This window comes from Pogoniulus pusillus, chromosome 4 (assembly GCF_015220805.1).
Source record: "Pogoniulus pusillus isolate bPogPus1 chromosome 4, bPogPus1.pri, whole genome shotgun sequence".
NCBI lineage: Eukaryota > Metazoa > Chordata > Aves > Piciformes > Lybiidae > Pogoniulus > Pogoniulus pusillus.
This window is the reverse complement of record NC_087267.1, coordinates 37,706,553-37,721,885: the sequence shown is the minus strand read 5'-3', so window position 1 is coordinate 37,721,885 and position 15,333 is coordinate 37,706,553. Positions and strand designations below refer to the sequence as shown.

The window sequence follows — 15,333 nt, the reverse complement described above, 5'->3', positions numbered from 1 at the left end:
TTCACATCAGGTCTGAGTATTGAAGCGCAGTTAAGCCACAGTAGTGTACGTGAAGAAGCTCAAAGGAATTTGTCCTTGAGTCTTCTGATAAACAACTTCTGAGGGACAGTGTCCAGGTTAGGAGGGAAGTTAGCTTTACCAGAAACTACAAATGGGAGGAACATGCAAATTCCAATTTTTAGATGCACTGCATTGCATGCTGGGTTTGCACTAACTGGGGTCACACTAACCTAAAAGTTGATGCTCTGTGACTTGAAGCCTGATGCTTTCAATAAACCTCGGATTGTCTTGAAGCTGGCTCATATTGAGTCGTTTCTTGACTTCCCTGACCCCACCAATGATTTGCACTTCCTTAATATGCTTTTAATCTTCTTGTTCTCTCTCTCTTGTTCAGTGTCCGAGCAAAACCTATGATCCACTCATAAAGTCTACCAGAGACTTTCCTGATGAAGTCATTAGCTTTATCAAACGCCATCCACTGATGTACAAATCCGTTCACCCGGTGACGGGAGGACCAGTGTTCACTCAAATCAACGTGGACTACCGTTTGACTCAGATTGTGGTGGATCATGTCATGGCTGAGGATGGGCAATATGATGTTATTTTCCTGGGAACAGGTAGGAGAAAGGCTATCCACTATCATTCTGAACATAATACATTCTTTGAGAGCACTTTTAGTCTAGCAGTTCCTGTATAAACCTGAAGATTGCTTTTTTTGTCCTATGCATGCATCTTTGGGAAGCATTAAAGATGTTCCTGATTCTGTGTCAGGACTTCATGAAAGTGCTAGGATTAGATTAATTTGTCAGACAAAGAGATTGCTACTGTTAGGCTTTTAATGCCTCCTGGTCTTTAGGTGCTAAGCCAGTTAAGGGTCAGAGTATCTGGACTTCCTTACCCCCTGAGTACCATGAGTAAATGTCTTTACATTTGGTAGTCTGGCTCCAATTCCTGCTAGCAGCACAACAACAACCAATAGAAAGGAAAAACAAAACCAAAAAACCTTAATAACTTCAAGGAGTACTTCCTTTTATCAGTAGTGACATAGTGCTTTAGTATTAAATCTCATGACACTGAACAGCTAAGAAAGTTTTATAATTGAGCTTAAGGCAACAATTCCATTTAAATACTTTTAAAGACATTGCTTAGCAACATGAATAACTTCAAACAAAGGGACTAGAGCTGAACAGAGAGGTTAAAGTGCTCTGTCAGAGAGAAAGAAAAAAAAATGTGTGGTTTTTTTTTTTAATATGGATAATTATATGTCTCTTTACAGTTTTATGATAATTATATGCCTTAAGGAAAAATGTCAAGTTTAACCACAGTAATTAAATTTAGAATCACTGGATGAATCACCTAACAGTATGATATGATAAGAAATATTAACAACCTATTCATAACATTGATGAAGGAATAACTTACAGTCTTAACCAAATGGAGTTTCTTGTTCTTAATCCACAATCTGAAGTTCTATCACTAGTTCTTATAAAACATTTCTCCTTAGTAGATCTGAACTCTTTGCTAAGAAGACCTTTGTCATTATATACATCTCAGAGCAGGTGAAACTAAGGTACACAGAGGTGAAAAGCTTTATCCAAGGGTAATGGATGAGCTACTGCTATGAGCTGTAGGAAAATTAAGGTTTTTGTTTGCAACTCAACAGCATTGGTGTAGAATTCAAACAACTTCCTGGCCCATATGTAAATTTGGTGTCACATAGTGCAGTTTGATAGGTATGGATATTCTGAAGTGATTTAAGGAAAGAAGTGAATTGTCTCAGAGCATGGCCTCATAAATTGGGGGTTGCTTCTGTTTTCAGAAGCTTCCCAGCTGCATTATCACACTTATGAGTCCAAAGATAGCCTCTCTTGGACCGTTTGTGTCTTTTAACTCATCCCCTGTCACAACCCTTGTCTGTAAGAGTCCCTTTATGATCCCCACAAGTCAAGTACAGTGGTGTCAGAAAGAAAACCACAGCTTCATAAGAAAGAATACTAAAGTCCTGTTTGCTCCTTTGCTGCGTGAGAAGGCTCCTAATAAGCTTTAGTCATGTTGGTGGAAAGTCTTTTTCTGAATGCAGTCTTTAATATAGCAAACAGAGAAGTAAAATGAACATGTTCACAAGCTATGAGATACCTCACTAGAACTTACTTTTCTTCCCCTAATAGTGATGAAAAAACAATCATTTAAAACATAGCTGATTGAAAAAAAATGAGTTCACCACTTAAAATGTACAAAATATTATTTTAGTGGCTATCGAGACTGTTTTGAGATGTTTGCTATCCCCTGGCATAAAATCTGTCTTAGTAGTTACGTTATATGACACCAGCAGGTCAAGTACCCCCAAGTTAACTGTTACTACCCAGCGCTGATGTTAATTCTTTGAGCTGACAACGTGACGATGTGTGAAGCAGTCACTAGGTGGCACTCTATAATATACAGATATTTATTTGCATGCAGTGCCTTACTTAAAAGTGAGAGCCTTTTTCTCCTCTAAACTCTTCCCATGGGGGAAAAAAAAAAAAAAAAAGTTAAAATTCCACGTTATATGGCGAGAGACTAAATATAGATATGCAAAATAAGCCAGGAGATTCTGACCAGCAGATCAGAAGCTTGTTTGACTGTATGCAACCCAATTACATATATACAGTCTTTGGCAAACAAACAAGTCCTTAATACATAAGGCAAACTAAAATACTTTTGGCTTTGATTTGCAGTATGAGCTTCAGTAGTGTGCTAGTTTGAGCCTAGCTAGAATGTTTTGGTGAGAAGGATTAGATCACAGGCTGTGAAAGAGAAAACAAACAAAGGTGATGTCTACTTCACTCATAGGCTTGCTGAGATGTATAAGAACAAGAATCCAAACATAGATAAGGCACTTCTGCTTGGAAGCTCTGGGCTACATTTCTCTCTCTAGCCTCTCTGCCGTCTCTCTGATTAATCCACTTTGCTTCCTAACCTCCTGTCCTAACCTCCATTCTTCCTTGGGACTGGGGTAAGGTTGAGAGGGGTGGGAGAAGGTGGAAGAGCAGTTGAGAGCCACTCCTGGGGACTCAGGTTTCTGGGAGGGGAGTTGTGTTCCTGTATTACTTTTACCTTGTGTATTTCTGTCTATAACTGTATATACTGTAAATATCTGCTTGCATATTGTGCTAGCTGTAAATATAAGCTTCATTCAAATTTCCAGAGCTGCTGAGTCTAGTCTGGGTGATTTCCAAAGTGTGTGGGGGGTGGGGAACACCCAAACCATCACAAGTAGTTTGGGAAAACAAGAATGAAAAGCTCATTCTTTTCTTTGTAATGTATTATTTTTCAGCATATCAGTGCTATGCATTGTGTTTAGGACTGCACTGCACTGTGCCAATTTCATGTTGCAACACCCAATCCACTTCCTCTAAGCAGTTTCTAAGTTTTGGGGTTTATTTGTTGGATTTGGTTTTGGTTTAAGGCAATTTAAGATTCACCAATATCTAATGGTCTGGAATTAAATGAGCAACTATTCTTTTCACCAAGCAGAAATTTAGGTTAAAATCAATGAGAAGATTTAGCTTTTAAAATGGATAGCACCAAAGAAGTAATTTCTGTAATGATGGAATTTAGACTTTGATTTTGAATGAAGTTTTAGTTCAAAACTATCCCTAAAATAAAGAAATATAGACAGAAATAGTCCATTACTGAACTCCTCATGTTAAAATGAAACCTACTTCTGATTAAGATGTTATCTAGATGAAAATTAATTCTATGAAAACAAAAAGAACATCATTTTCTTCCAGTTTTGTTCCCTAAGCTGAATGTTGTTGGGGTTTGATGGGCCCAAATGTTGGCTCAAGAAATACACAGGAACTTCTAGCTGTCAGAACAGATATGCTAATCTGTGTTTGTGTGCATGTTTGTGTTTGTGCAGCAGAAGAGTTAGAGCATCCCTGCCAGGAGCATCCTACAATTGTGTTGACTCAGCCCTATATTAAGACCATAAATGTATTATATAGAGCTATGCAGATAACAGTTGCTGCAGACAGGGATAGAAGTTGTCTGAAGGATACATCCTTCATGTGTTAGCATCATCTTCAGGGCATAAAATGGAACTGCACTGAAAAATATCTGTGAGTTTTATATGGTGACCACTTGTTTCAGACATAGGCACAGTTCTGAAAGTCGTGAGTATCACAAAGGAGAAGTGGACTAAGGAAGAGGTTGTCCTGGAAGAGCTGCAGATGTTCAAGGTAAGCATTAGCAACCACAACATCAATTAAAGATTATTTAGGGGACTTTAAGTCCCATGCTGGCTTTGTCTGTCTGGTTGTTTATTTACAGGAACTAGTCCAAGTTTCCAGAGGGACACTTTACATTTTTAAACACCTTGGTATTCTTTGAGTTAATTGAAAAATGTCTACAGCCAAATAGGCCATGAATTTTCAAGTGAGACAAAGTCACATTTATCGTGCCTTCTAGTTTGAAATCTTATCATAAGCTCAGCTTTCTTAGTAGTGGTATTTTATTTTTAATGTAAATTTTCTACTGCCTCAGCTTTGGGACTAAGTGCAATTATAAAATCTTAAGCAAACAAAATCCAACTGATGCAGACTATTTTTTTTTTAATAACAATCTGAGGAATTTAGAACATTAAGAAAAAAAAGAGGGAAGTTAGTTTTGATTTTCAATGCGGTTTAATGTATTTGTGAATGCTGATTCAACATTTCTGACCATTCTGAGTTGGTTATTCTGGCTGAGCAATGAAAAAGAAAAGTAACCGGAGCCCTCACTAAGGCAAATGACTTCTTCATAAACAGAGCTTGTAAAAAGCCCAAGCCTCCTTTCTGTTGCATAGGCACAATTTCTGATTAACTTCATGGCTGATAAGGGAGCTGACATCAACACACTACTACCATAGGAAAGTGGAGATTTGTGTGTTTCTTGCTGATTTTTCTTCTCTGTTTAGAAGTTGCTTCATTCTCTGCATCATCATTTTCCTTCTTTGTCACTCTGTGTAGATCTTTTTAATCAGTTTCACCTTTTATTTTCATCAAGTTCTATCTGCATCTGTGGTGTTTTGATTGCTTTCTCATACATTCTCTTTCCTACAAGGTCTTAGGCAGAATCTCTGCCTGAACTAAATAAATGAATTTGGAACTTGGAGACAGTGGTTTCCAAGTGTAAGGACAGGACCTTTAATAATTATTTCAAAGAGTATGTTTCTTCATATGCCTTTTGATATGTCATGTGTATGATGAAACTTTGATTTAAAGGATCTGCATATCTTCTTCCCACTCTCTTGGACATCAATTATAAATATCACTTTGAAAATTTCAAGATTACCCAGTGGCCTGTCAAGTAATCAGCAGTTTCAGTATGAGCACCAATTTTCTGCATTCTTCAAACATAACGTCAAGGACAAATGTACCATATCATATTTAAAACAAAGAAAAGGTTATTTCTTTTCCTGCTCAGCAGACATAGACATTCCTTCACTTTTTTTTTTCTTTTTTTTTTTCTTTTTTTTTTCTTTTTTTTTTAATTTTGGCAACATTTATAAACCTCTGTGGTTTTGAATCCAGAAAATTGAGGGAAGTGAAGGGCTGAAAAAACATCCTTTATTTCCTCAAACTGTATTAACATTAAACAATAGACTTAGATTAATCATCTTCTATTAGGTGGTGAATAATACTTTGAGCTTTCTCCTGTTCTTACATCATTCACTGGCAAAAACATCTGACATAGCAGGGATACATACCCTGATGCAGAGTATTTGTCTGTGTATCCCTTAAATGCCATCTAAGCCGTTCAAATGACACTTAATAAGAACTTAAGCTGGTGTACAGGCTCATTGCCAGTCTCCAGGATGGGATAGATAGCAAACTCTAAGAATTAAAGTCAATTACCTCATCAGCAGCATGGAAAATCTCTGGTGGGTATTTTCAGAAGCACCAATGTAGTGGTTTCTGTGATTTTCTTTTAAATATTTGTTCAAACAAAAGAAATAAATCTAAATTTATTAACTTTTTGACTTTTTATATGTTAAACTAATGCAGGTTGCTAATTGTTTTGTTTGTTTTGTTTTTTTTTAGCACCCTTCAGCTATCTCAACCATGGAGATTTCTCAGAAGCAGGTAACCACAGGCTTAATTACTGTGGGATATATGCTGTCTACAACTACCTGAAGTGAGGTTGCAGGCAGGTGGGGGTTGGTCTCTTCTCCCAGACAACCAGCAATAGAACAAGGGGACACAGTCTCAAGTTGTGCCGGGGGAAGTATAGGCTGGATATTAGGAGGAAGTTCTTGCCAGAGAGAGTGATTGGCATTGGAATGGGCTGCCCAGGGAGGTGGTGGAGGCACCATCCCTAGAGATGTTCAAGAAAAGGCTGGATGAGGCACTTAGTGCCATGGTCTGGTTGATTGGATAGGGCTGGGTGCTAGGTTGGACTGGATGATCTTGCAGGTCTCTTCCAAACTGGTTGATTCTATGATTCTATGATATGGTACACTGAACACTTAGCCTGTTACTTTTGGGTGATGACTGCTACATACTGGCCAGGGTTTCCATGGATGCCTTTTAAAATATATCTAGAAAGAGTGAGATATGCTTGAATTGTTTATCTGCCTAATTCACATTTATTTGCAAACAATAGCTTATATGCCAAAACTGGAAAAAAACTCCTTCACCACATAGTAGTGGGATTTGTGAATGACATCAAAGCACATTAATTTTCTGGACACTAAAAATGCTTGTCTCTTTACAATCTAGTAATACTTTATTATTATTGTTATTTTTATTAGTAGTCAAGAGAGATAAGGGCCTCATTGTGCCAAAAGATATGCACACATCAGGTGGTTAACCAGTCCTCCTCTAGAGTTGCACTCTAAGTCTGGGTGGTCCAATCCTAGCAGTCACAGGGACTACTCCAAGTTGGGAATTTCACAATGGGAAATGTTTTTATGGGCACTGTGAGCTCTGTGACAGCTATATGCATGCTTGAGAGGCAGTGTGACACCAGAGCCATTCCTCCCTGCCTCACCGAGGTGACCAGAGCAGTTCCAGCACAACACGCCTCCCTCATGCAGGATGAGGGGTTTTGCCATTCAGGCATGCACAGGACAGCTGAGTCCTATCTTAAACTGGAAAAAAAAAAAAAAGGGTGGCAGGCCAGCTGGAATTACTGTGTGAGCCAGTTTCAGCTCAACAGAAAGCACTTGGACCACCCTCATCTCTATAGGCAACCTACTCAAAGTTTGGAGATCCAGAGTGGAGCAAAATTATCCCCATCCTACCTAAGGATCAGAAGCAGAAGATAAAGCTTTTTCACACAAAGTCATCACTAGGTCCCAGATTCTTAACATCGTGGCTATCCAACATCTCAGTTTTATATGTGCTAATAAACCACCCTTTCTATGATTTGCATCTCAGTTTTTACTACAGAACAAATCTAAAGGTCTAAAGGTGTTGAATGCTGGAATCTTTCCAGGACTGCAGTCCTTTTCCCTCTCTGACATGTTTTCAGGGATGAACAGAGAACAGTCAGCTCACACTGAGCCCTGAGAAACATTTTATGTTAAAAGAGGAATTCTCCCTTGTTTTGTAAAATCTGGAACAAGGCTGAAGGTCTGCAAGGGTGACACTGAAGAAGGGAACTTTTTTAATGGGCTGCTCGGACAACACTCCTAATTCATTCGCTTTGCCTGATTTGCAGCAACAATTGTACATTGGTTCCAGGGATGGATTGGTTCAGCTCTCTCTGCACAGATGTCACACGTATGGAAAGGCTTGTGCAGACTGCTGCCTTGCCAGAGACCCATACTGTGCCTGGGATGGAAACTCATGTTCCAGATATACCCCCACTTCTAAAAGGTAAGAAAAACCGAACAAAACCAACCAAACAAAAAACCCCAAACTCACAATGTGCTGTAAAAGATCTCACTACTTGCAAAAGTTTGAGAGATTCCAAATCAGAACTTGCTGCATTTTCTACTTAACATGTCATTTGCCTTAAAATTTGATCATACTTTAGTTATGTTTCACGTTTCTACTCAAAGAGCTGTGAAGACAACACAGCTTTGTTTAAGTCTGTGTGACAGTAATTCAGCTACTGCAACAAATATCATAAATTCTTTACTTTCCTTTTTTTATACTCAATGCTTGAAGACATGAGATCCACAGATGAAGAAGTAGATTTAGAATGACTCTGCTGAGACGCAAGAGCCTCTCTTAGGCTTCTGCCTTTTTCAGAGTGCACCAACATACTTATAAAGTGGAGTTCAACAAAGTATCCTGGAGTGGTCAATAATAAATTGTGTTTAATTCTCTGATTTAAAAACCAAACTTCTCCTGTCTGTTTTAACTAATCCTGATAACTTTATTCAAAGTGTGTCATTCTCATTAACTGAATTTGTGGTCCAGCCATGAGAGGGAGACAGAGATTTAACTACAATGGTTCAGCTGCATCGGGAGCAGCTTTTCCACAGTGAGAGAAGCTACATCTGAACTTTGTGTACCTTCCAGATAGGACAGAAGCATGAACCTGCAAAGAGGGAGAGCACACTGCAGGCTCTAGCAGTGCAGTACCTGAGTTGCTGAATGTGTCTCTTGAAGTTTTTGAGCTCTGAACTCATGCATTGAGCTGGAATCCTTTGCAGCATTTCCTTTGGATGAAGTTTTCCTGACTGTAACTTTTGCAGTAACCATTGGACCTCGAAGTCTGAGCTCATGCTCTGGAATGAGACTTTCTGCCTTAGGGGTTGCAAGGCCAGGACCCGAGCAATTAGACAAACCATTGAAGTTAATGACTCATAGGTTATCGTGTCATGATGACAAGGAATTTTATGTGTTTGCCCTCGAAGCCAAAGCAAACTAAATTCAGAGAAGAATAAATGAATGGAGAAAAGCAAGTGTTCAGGCTCACTGCAAAGTTAGTGACACATGAGGCTTGCTGAAGCCTGAGGTGGGGCCAGGACATGGAGATTGATGGTCTATGCTTTTTAACAGATGTGCAGTTTGGTGGGAAGGCCAAAAGTCTGTGGCTCCAAAACAAAAGATGTAACTGGCCTTGGGAATCCTCTGGTAGATTGTTTACGTGTAGCAGCCTGTGCTTCCAACATGCCAACTGCTTTTACCACATGGGCAGCTTGGCCTGGGGAACCTGCTCCTCTTAAGGCACTGATGTGCATGTGGGAGTTTCTACTCCTCTTATCCTCAATGGGACTGTGAAGGAGGAACAATTTTCCCTGGGTATCCAGTTCTTTTGCTTAAAAAAAATTAAAAACAGACCTTCCCCAGAGGAAAACTTTGTTTTGGGGATTTTTAATGCTCTTACACTAAAATTGCACTAAGTTGCAGTGAGTTTAAATAACAGATAGAGAGAATAGCAGGCAAAGTAATTGTAGTAGGGAGTAGAGTACCTCAGATCATTGTCTAAAGTACTTCTTCTGATCATAAAGACAAAAGATAATCAGATTTGTCAGTTGTGTGTTATCAAACTAAACGGTATGCTTTTTTGTCTTCATTCTAATGATTGGTTTACTTGTCAGTATCCTGAGCTCAATTTTGGATATCATGTGTTGAACTTCATTTTTTTTTTCATGACCTATAATATTAGGAATGTTTGTAAGTATTTCCAAGACTGTCCACCTCACCAGGAGGCCCATGTCCCATGCTCCTAATGCAAATTTAGACACTCTTTATATCACTATATTGACCATTTTTAATTCTAGGAAGGTTGTTTCCTTTAACTTTTCCCCTTCCCAGTGGTTTTCCCCAGTCACAGGCCCTTCTCTTGATGTTGATTGTACAAATCTCTCTAGGCCACATAATGCTTTGAGGGTGAGACTGGTTTTAGTTAAGACTATAATTGTCAGCAGTAGGGTGGGAGTAATACAAGTCAACATCTGCTGAGCTCCTCTGTATTTTGTTGTTGAATTCCAGCAGTTGTGCCTGAAGTGTTACAAGTTTGCATGTTTTTCCCATAGGCGAGCTAGAAGGCAAGATGTCAAATATGGGGACCCTGTTGCACAATGCTGGGATGTGGAAGACAGTGAGTATTTTGCATCTTTCTTGCTCTTTTCTGTCTTTGACAACTGTTTGCTGTAAAGGTCTCTGTCTGTCTGTGAAAACTTGCTGAGCTGAGCAGAGTAGCACTGTTAAAGCAGTTGCTTTTCTCACACTTCATATACATTACCCCTCACACAGTTAAATTTTCAGAGACAGGACTGATAAGAGACAGCCAGCGTGGAATGACACCTTCACATCCCTCATCAGTGACCCTCCCCAGCACTCACCCAGGGAAGTGAGATGTGCCCCTGACACAAAATCAGCATACACGGGCTTACAAGTAGCTAATGGGATGTGTGATGTTTCATCTAGAAACAGGGCAAATAATACCAGGGGGAACACACCACATTCTCCCCTTCTGATGTATACACTTGACACGTCCCAAAGCTCAGGTCCAGCTGCAGAACCATCCCCCTTCCCTCCATGCAGCTACTTAAATACTCCTGTTATTAACAAGAGGCTCCCCCCTCACTTTCCTACAACCTCTTTTCAGATGCCAAAGGGTCTGGCTTTCTCCTTTGGCAACTGCAACACTTTTCTTACAGCAAACACTGTCAGTATGAAATCCTGTGGTTACACAGCAATCTCCACGGTGGAGTAAAGTAAATGAAAAGCATTCAAAACCAAGCCTGGGTTTGTCTGCACTTTTCTAGCTGCCTATTAAAGTAAGCAATCCAGTCAAAACAATATTGATTATATCTCTGTGTTGAACATTTGGTTTGGGATGAGCCATGACTTTCCATTGATTTCTGGTTATTTTCATGTCGCTGTGGTGCTGGGTGCCTGCTGCAGATCTTGGCGTGAGTCAGTGAAGTAATCAGAGCTGCTTGCCACAGGATCAAAGGCTTAAGTCTGTAGGGGGCTCTGAATGTACATGTGTGCTTGCAGCCATAGTTAAAAAGTCTGGGCAAAATCTTATTTCTACTAAATTCAATGATGAAACTCCTGTTCATTCCCAAGAGACAGAATTTCCTTTCTTGCTGCTTGCCATGGCTCACCAAATAGTGGTATGTGAGACTGTGCGAAGCTCAAGGCTGTAGGAAGTCTGGCAGAAAGGTTGACAACGTCACATTTCTCTGGAAGAATAAGGAGATGTTGAAGAGTTTGCTTTACTATATAAATATAAAATGACTTAGCACAGAAATTCGTATTAATCCTTTGCCCCGTGTAGCACCACCAATCAAAAGTTAATCTAACTCAGGGTGACTCCTGCGTGCCATAAAACCTTGAAACTGACCCATGCCACTTCAGGTTCTTGGTTTAGTTTTGCTATTTGCAATAATTAATAATGTTATGCCTCCAAAAACTGTTTAAGTTCATTTCTCTGCTGTGCGAGATTGTCTCCTGGAGACTTCATCAGCTGCATGAAGTTGTTTGGCTCTAGAGAAATCTCAGTGGCACAATGAAATGAAGGAAAAGCATTTAATGCACAAAGCTTGAATTTCTTTAGATCTCCTATAGGTATTTATAATATTGGAGAAACAATGTAATACTTTTTAGAATTTCTTTTTTTCCTGTTGAGCTACCATTTGATTTAGGAGACACCACTGCTTTCACCTTCCTTTCTGTTATTGACAGGGCATAAGAAACAATGTTAGTCTGATGGTAAAGCAGATAAGACACAGATAAGACAGACTGGAAAGGGCAATGGAGATGCAAAGATTAGAAATTACTCAATCAAGTTTCCAGGAGCCCAGATTTACTCATATCTCCTTTGTTGGTTGAAAATGAACTACAAAGCATTTCCAATAATACTGAAGTAGGGTAAATTTTGGTTTACTTTAGCTGTGTGACTCCCTTAAAGTGTTTGAGATGAACGAATCAGACTGTCCCTATAGCAGCTTTTGCTCAGGTTTGGTAGTTGCCTTGCTTAAAGCAAAAATAAAGGTCAGTTTTTAAATTCCTCAAAGGTGAAAGTCTCAGCTTTAAAACTGAACAAGGTCATGATATAGATTTTATTGACCTCTTAAAAACCAGTTGCATTGAAGGAAGGTTAGCAGCCGCCTCTAAATCCTCACAGTTATAGTTTAAGCTAAAAGTTAAGTTGCCTTTTGCTTTTTTATAATTCACTCACTCTTATAACATCTGTTCTGAATCAGGCTATTTTCCCATTGCTTTAAAATCCAGGTCAAGGTTAATCTCCTGTACCATGTTTGCTTTCCAGGCATTAGTCATGAAACTGCTGATGAAAAGGTGATTTTTGGCATTGAATTTAATTCGACTTTTCTGGAATGTATTCCTAAGTCCCAGCAAGCCTCTATTAGGTGGTACATTCAGCGCTCTGGAGAAGAACATCGAGAAGAGGTAAGTTATAGTCATCAAGGCAAGTTTCTTCTGCAGAGAATTCACCTGAGCATTGAAAGGCAGGAGTTATTGGGATTAGTCGATGTTTTACTTTTCCTTGCCTCACCTTAGGTATCACACAGCATTCTGGTATCGCCATTTGGGGCATTCAGTGGGGAGAAGGGAAGCCATTTGTTCTATATCACAAGCAGATTTAGATAGTTATTTTGACTTACATGCTCATTCTCTCATTCTATTAAAAAATGCATTAGGGTTTACATAGAACTAAAAAAATCTGAAAGTGCTGAAAAGCACAGGAAAAGAAGTCATTTATCCAGTAATCAAGATGCCAGCCACTTTTGTAGGCAAATGTAGGTTCAAAAGTCTTTGTTTTAACAAAATCTCTGCTCCATTTACTGTCTAATTACATTCCCTTATCATGTTAAGGAGTGCAGCTAAGAACTGAATGTGTGGCTTACTGCTTCTCTCCATCTCTCCCCAGAGAAGGAAAGGTCTATGCAGTAAAAAGCTTTTTATTTGCTTTTGTTTCCGTTGTTGGTGGAATCAGAACTTTTCTTAGATGCTACTCTGTGCTGATGCAGAGATGTCAGGTTAAAGAAGTGCACCTTGCAGCTGGAGGAGAAAGTGGTGAGATTTGTGATGGCCTTTAATTGCTTCAAGAGGCAGATTTTGGGTCCTCGCTTGTATAAAAACCATGGAAAAGCCTCTAGGTCCCTCTATACCCCCTGCATGATTTCCTGATGATTCCTCTCTGAGATAGTGACAAAGGAGCTCTCTATCATGCCCAAAAGGTCTTGGTTTGAGTGAATTTCAAACCTCAGCAGTTTTCATAGCCTTTCTTTTACACGAATGATTTTGTGTCTAAGGCCAAGTCTTGCTGTGATGGCAACCATGGCAACAAGGAGAAGGGAAGAGAACTGCACTTTCAAACAAGCTGGTCCCAGGTGTTAGATATGCTTTTTTGTTAAATGTTCTTGCAAGAGAAAAATTAGTTTAAATGGCAGGAACTATCAAATACTCAGCTCGTTTTCCACTCTCGATGATAATTCATCCTATGAGACTTTATGAGTGCTGGTTCTTTCTAAAGGCTGGAGAGATGCAGGCCAGGGCAGGTACCCATGAAAGCATCACTTCCAGATGAGATGTGACTCATCTCAGTATTCTCAAGTTTGCAACCTCAGTTACATATTGGCTCAGAAAGTCAGAGTAAGGTGAAACAAAGCACTTCCAATTTCCCACCAGATAAGACAGAAAAAACAAAACACAAGGTTGTATAACACTGCAATACATTTAATTTACTCCCTTTTTGTTCATGCTTTGAATTGTCAAGGAGTCTTTCCTCTGCTGAGAATAAAAGTTTCATTAAGTTATAGGCACATTGCTCCCAACAACATGCACTAAACACCAAAAGAAAGTGATTACTGGTTTGAAATGCCACCTCTGACTTCCACTTCAGCCCATACTTTGAAAAAAACAAGTGATCTTCTGATCAGCTGGCCAAGCACACTCTCATCCACAGGTGGCTGAAGTGAAAATCCAGTTAGAAGTGTATCAGCCTTTAAAGACTTGTGGGCATCAATTTTTTGTGTGTTCACTGATTTACCTTTAACTGTCCTCTGCAGAAGACTGTGCTTTTCTTCCTAAGGTAGCAGTTTGTAAGTGCACTTACAGATTAGATCACAGAAACAAGTAATGCACTTGCTTAATTCTAACCACGTGTTTGAGACTCATTTTTAAGTAAAATTGAGCAGGTAGTTAACAGGTCTTATTTGGTGGGCTTCTTTGTGGGTTTGTCTTTTTTTTTGGTTTTGGTTTGGTTTGTTTGCTGAGCATAAATTTATGTCAAGATTTAAGGATATTAATCATTTATTCAAATACTGTATCACAACTGTAACACACTCCTGAGCTTCTCAAAAAAGAGTTACAAACTTTGCATAAAGCAGCCATTTCCCTGTGAAGATTATAATATCTTTGTATCATAAGAAGTCAGACTTTGAAGATTTGAAAGCCTCTTTTGAAGGGCTGCTTTTGAGTTTTATCTGCACCAGTTTAGGGCAGAAAAAAGTAATCAGTTGATTTTCTCTCAGATCACAGGTTCATAAAAGCCTCTGAAGGATTGTAGAACAAACTGCAGGTCAAATGGACTTTCAGATAAAGTTAGAGCAGGCTAACCTATGTAGTATAGCCTAAATTAAGACTATATTATTTTTTTCCCATGCTTTCTAAAAGGATCATTATGGCAGTAACATGACTTTTTTTTTTTTTTGGGAGGGGGGGCAAACATGAATTTTTCAGGCGCAGTGATGTCCAATAGTGCAGGACTATCCAATGTGCCAAGTATAGGTAAATAAGGATCAAGTAGGGAGGTGGTGGAGTCACCATCCCTGGAGGTGTTCAAGAAAAGACTGAATCAGGCACTTAGTGCCATGGTCTAGTTGACTGGCTAGGGCTGGGTGCTAGGTTGGACTGGATGATCTTGGAGGTCTGTTCCAACCTGGTTGATTCTATGATTCTAAGTAAGGGAATGTGTGCATACGTGTAATGATGACATCTGAAGCTCCAACAATCACACAGCATACATCTTTGCACATTAGCAACCTTCCACAGCAATGTTTACTGGGCTTGCTTTGTGTAGAGAGCCTGACATCTATTTGTATGAGAAAAGTCAGGTTTTGCTAAAAGACTAGATTAGCCTTTGAGAAGAAAATTTGAAGGAGAAATTTACAGAGAGATTTTCTACATTATGAATGCTAACCGTAGGCAAATAGCTTTTTACCACATACTGTTCCTAAAGGTATAGCAATTATTCTGTGATCTAGCTTTGATATAATAGAAGCTGGAGTGCATGCATTCTGCAGCTTCTTGGGTTGGTTTTGTTAGGGCTTTTTTCCTGTCTTTGAAGATAACAGCCTATATAATATTCCTAACTGCAGGGCCAGTGCATAGGTATTAGTTTTGTTTGTCTTATAGAATCATAGAATCAACCAGG

At 39.2% G+C, this 15,333-nt stretch overlaps 1 protein-coding gene across 4 annotated transcripts in view; it reads left to right on the top strand.

The window, feature by feature from the left end:
- Positions 1-15,333, top strand: part of SEMA3D (semaphorin 3D) — a 141,969-nt gene that overhangs the window by 116,935 nt on the left and 9,701 nt on the right. For all 4 annotated transcript variants that reach the window (XM_064142587.1, XM_064142585.1, XM_064142588.1 and 1 more), the window contains exons 12-17: positions 395-617; positions 4,135-4,223; positions 6,066-6,107; positions 7,687-7,844; positions 9,959-10,023; positions 12,205-12,344. In XM_064142587.1, coding sequence (XP_063998657.1) covers positions 395-617; positions 4,135-4,223; positions 6,066-6,107; positions 7,687-7,844; positions 9,959-10,023; positions 12,205-12,344 — 717 coding nt within the window. The remainder of the gene's footprint in view (positions 1-394; positions 618-4,134; positions 4,224-6,065; positions 6,108-7,686; positions 7,845-9,958; positions 10,024-12,204; positions 12,345-15,333) is intronic.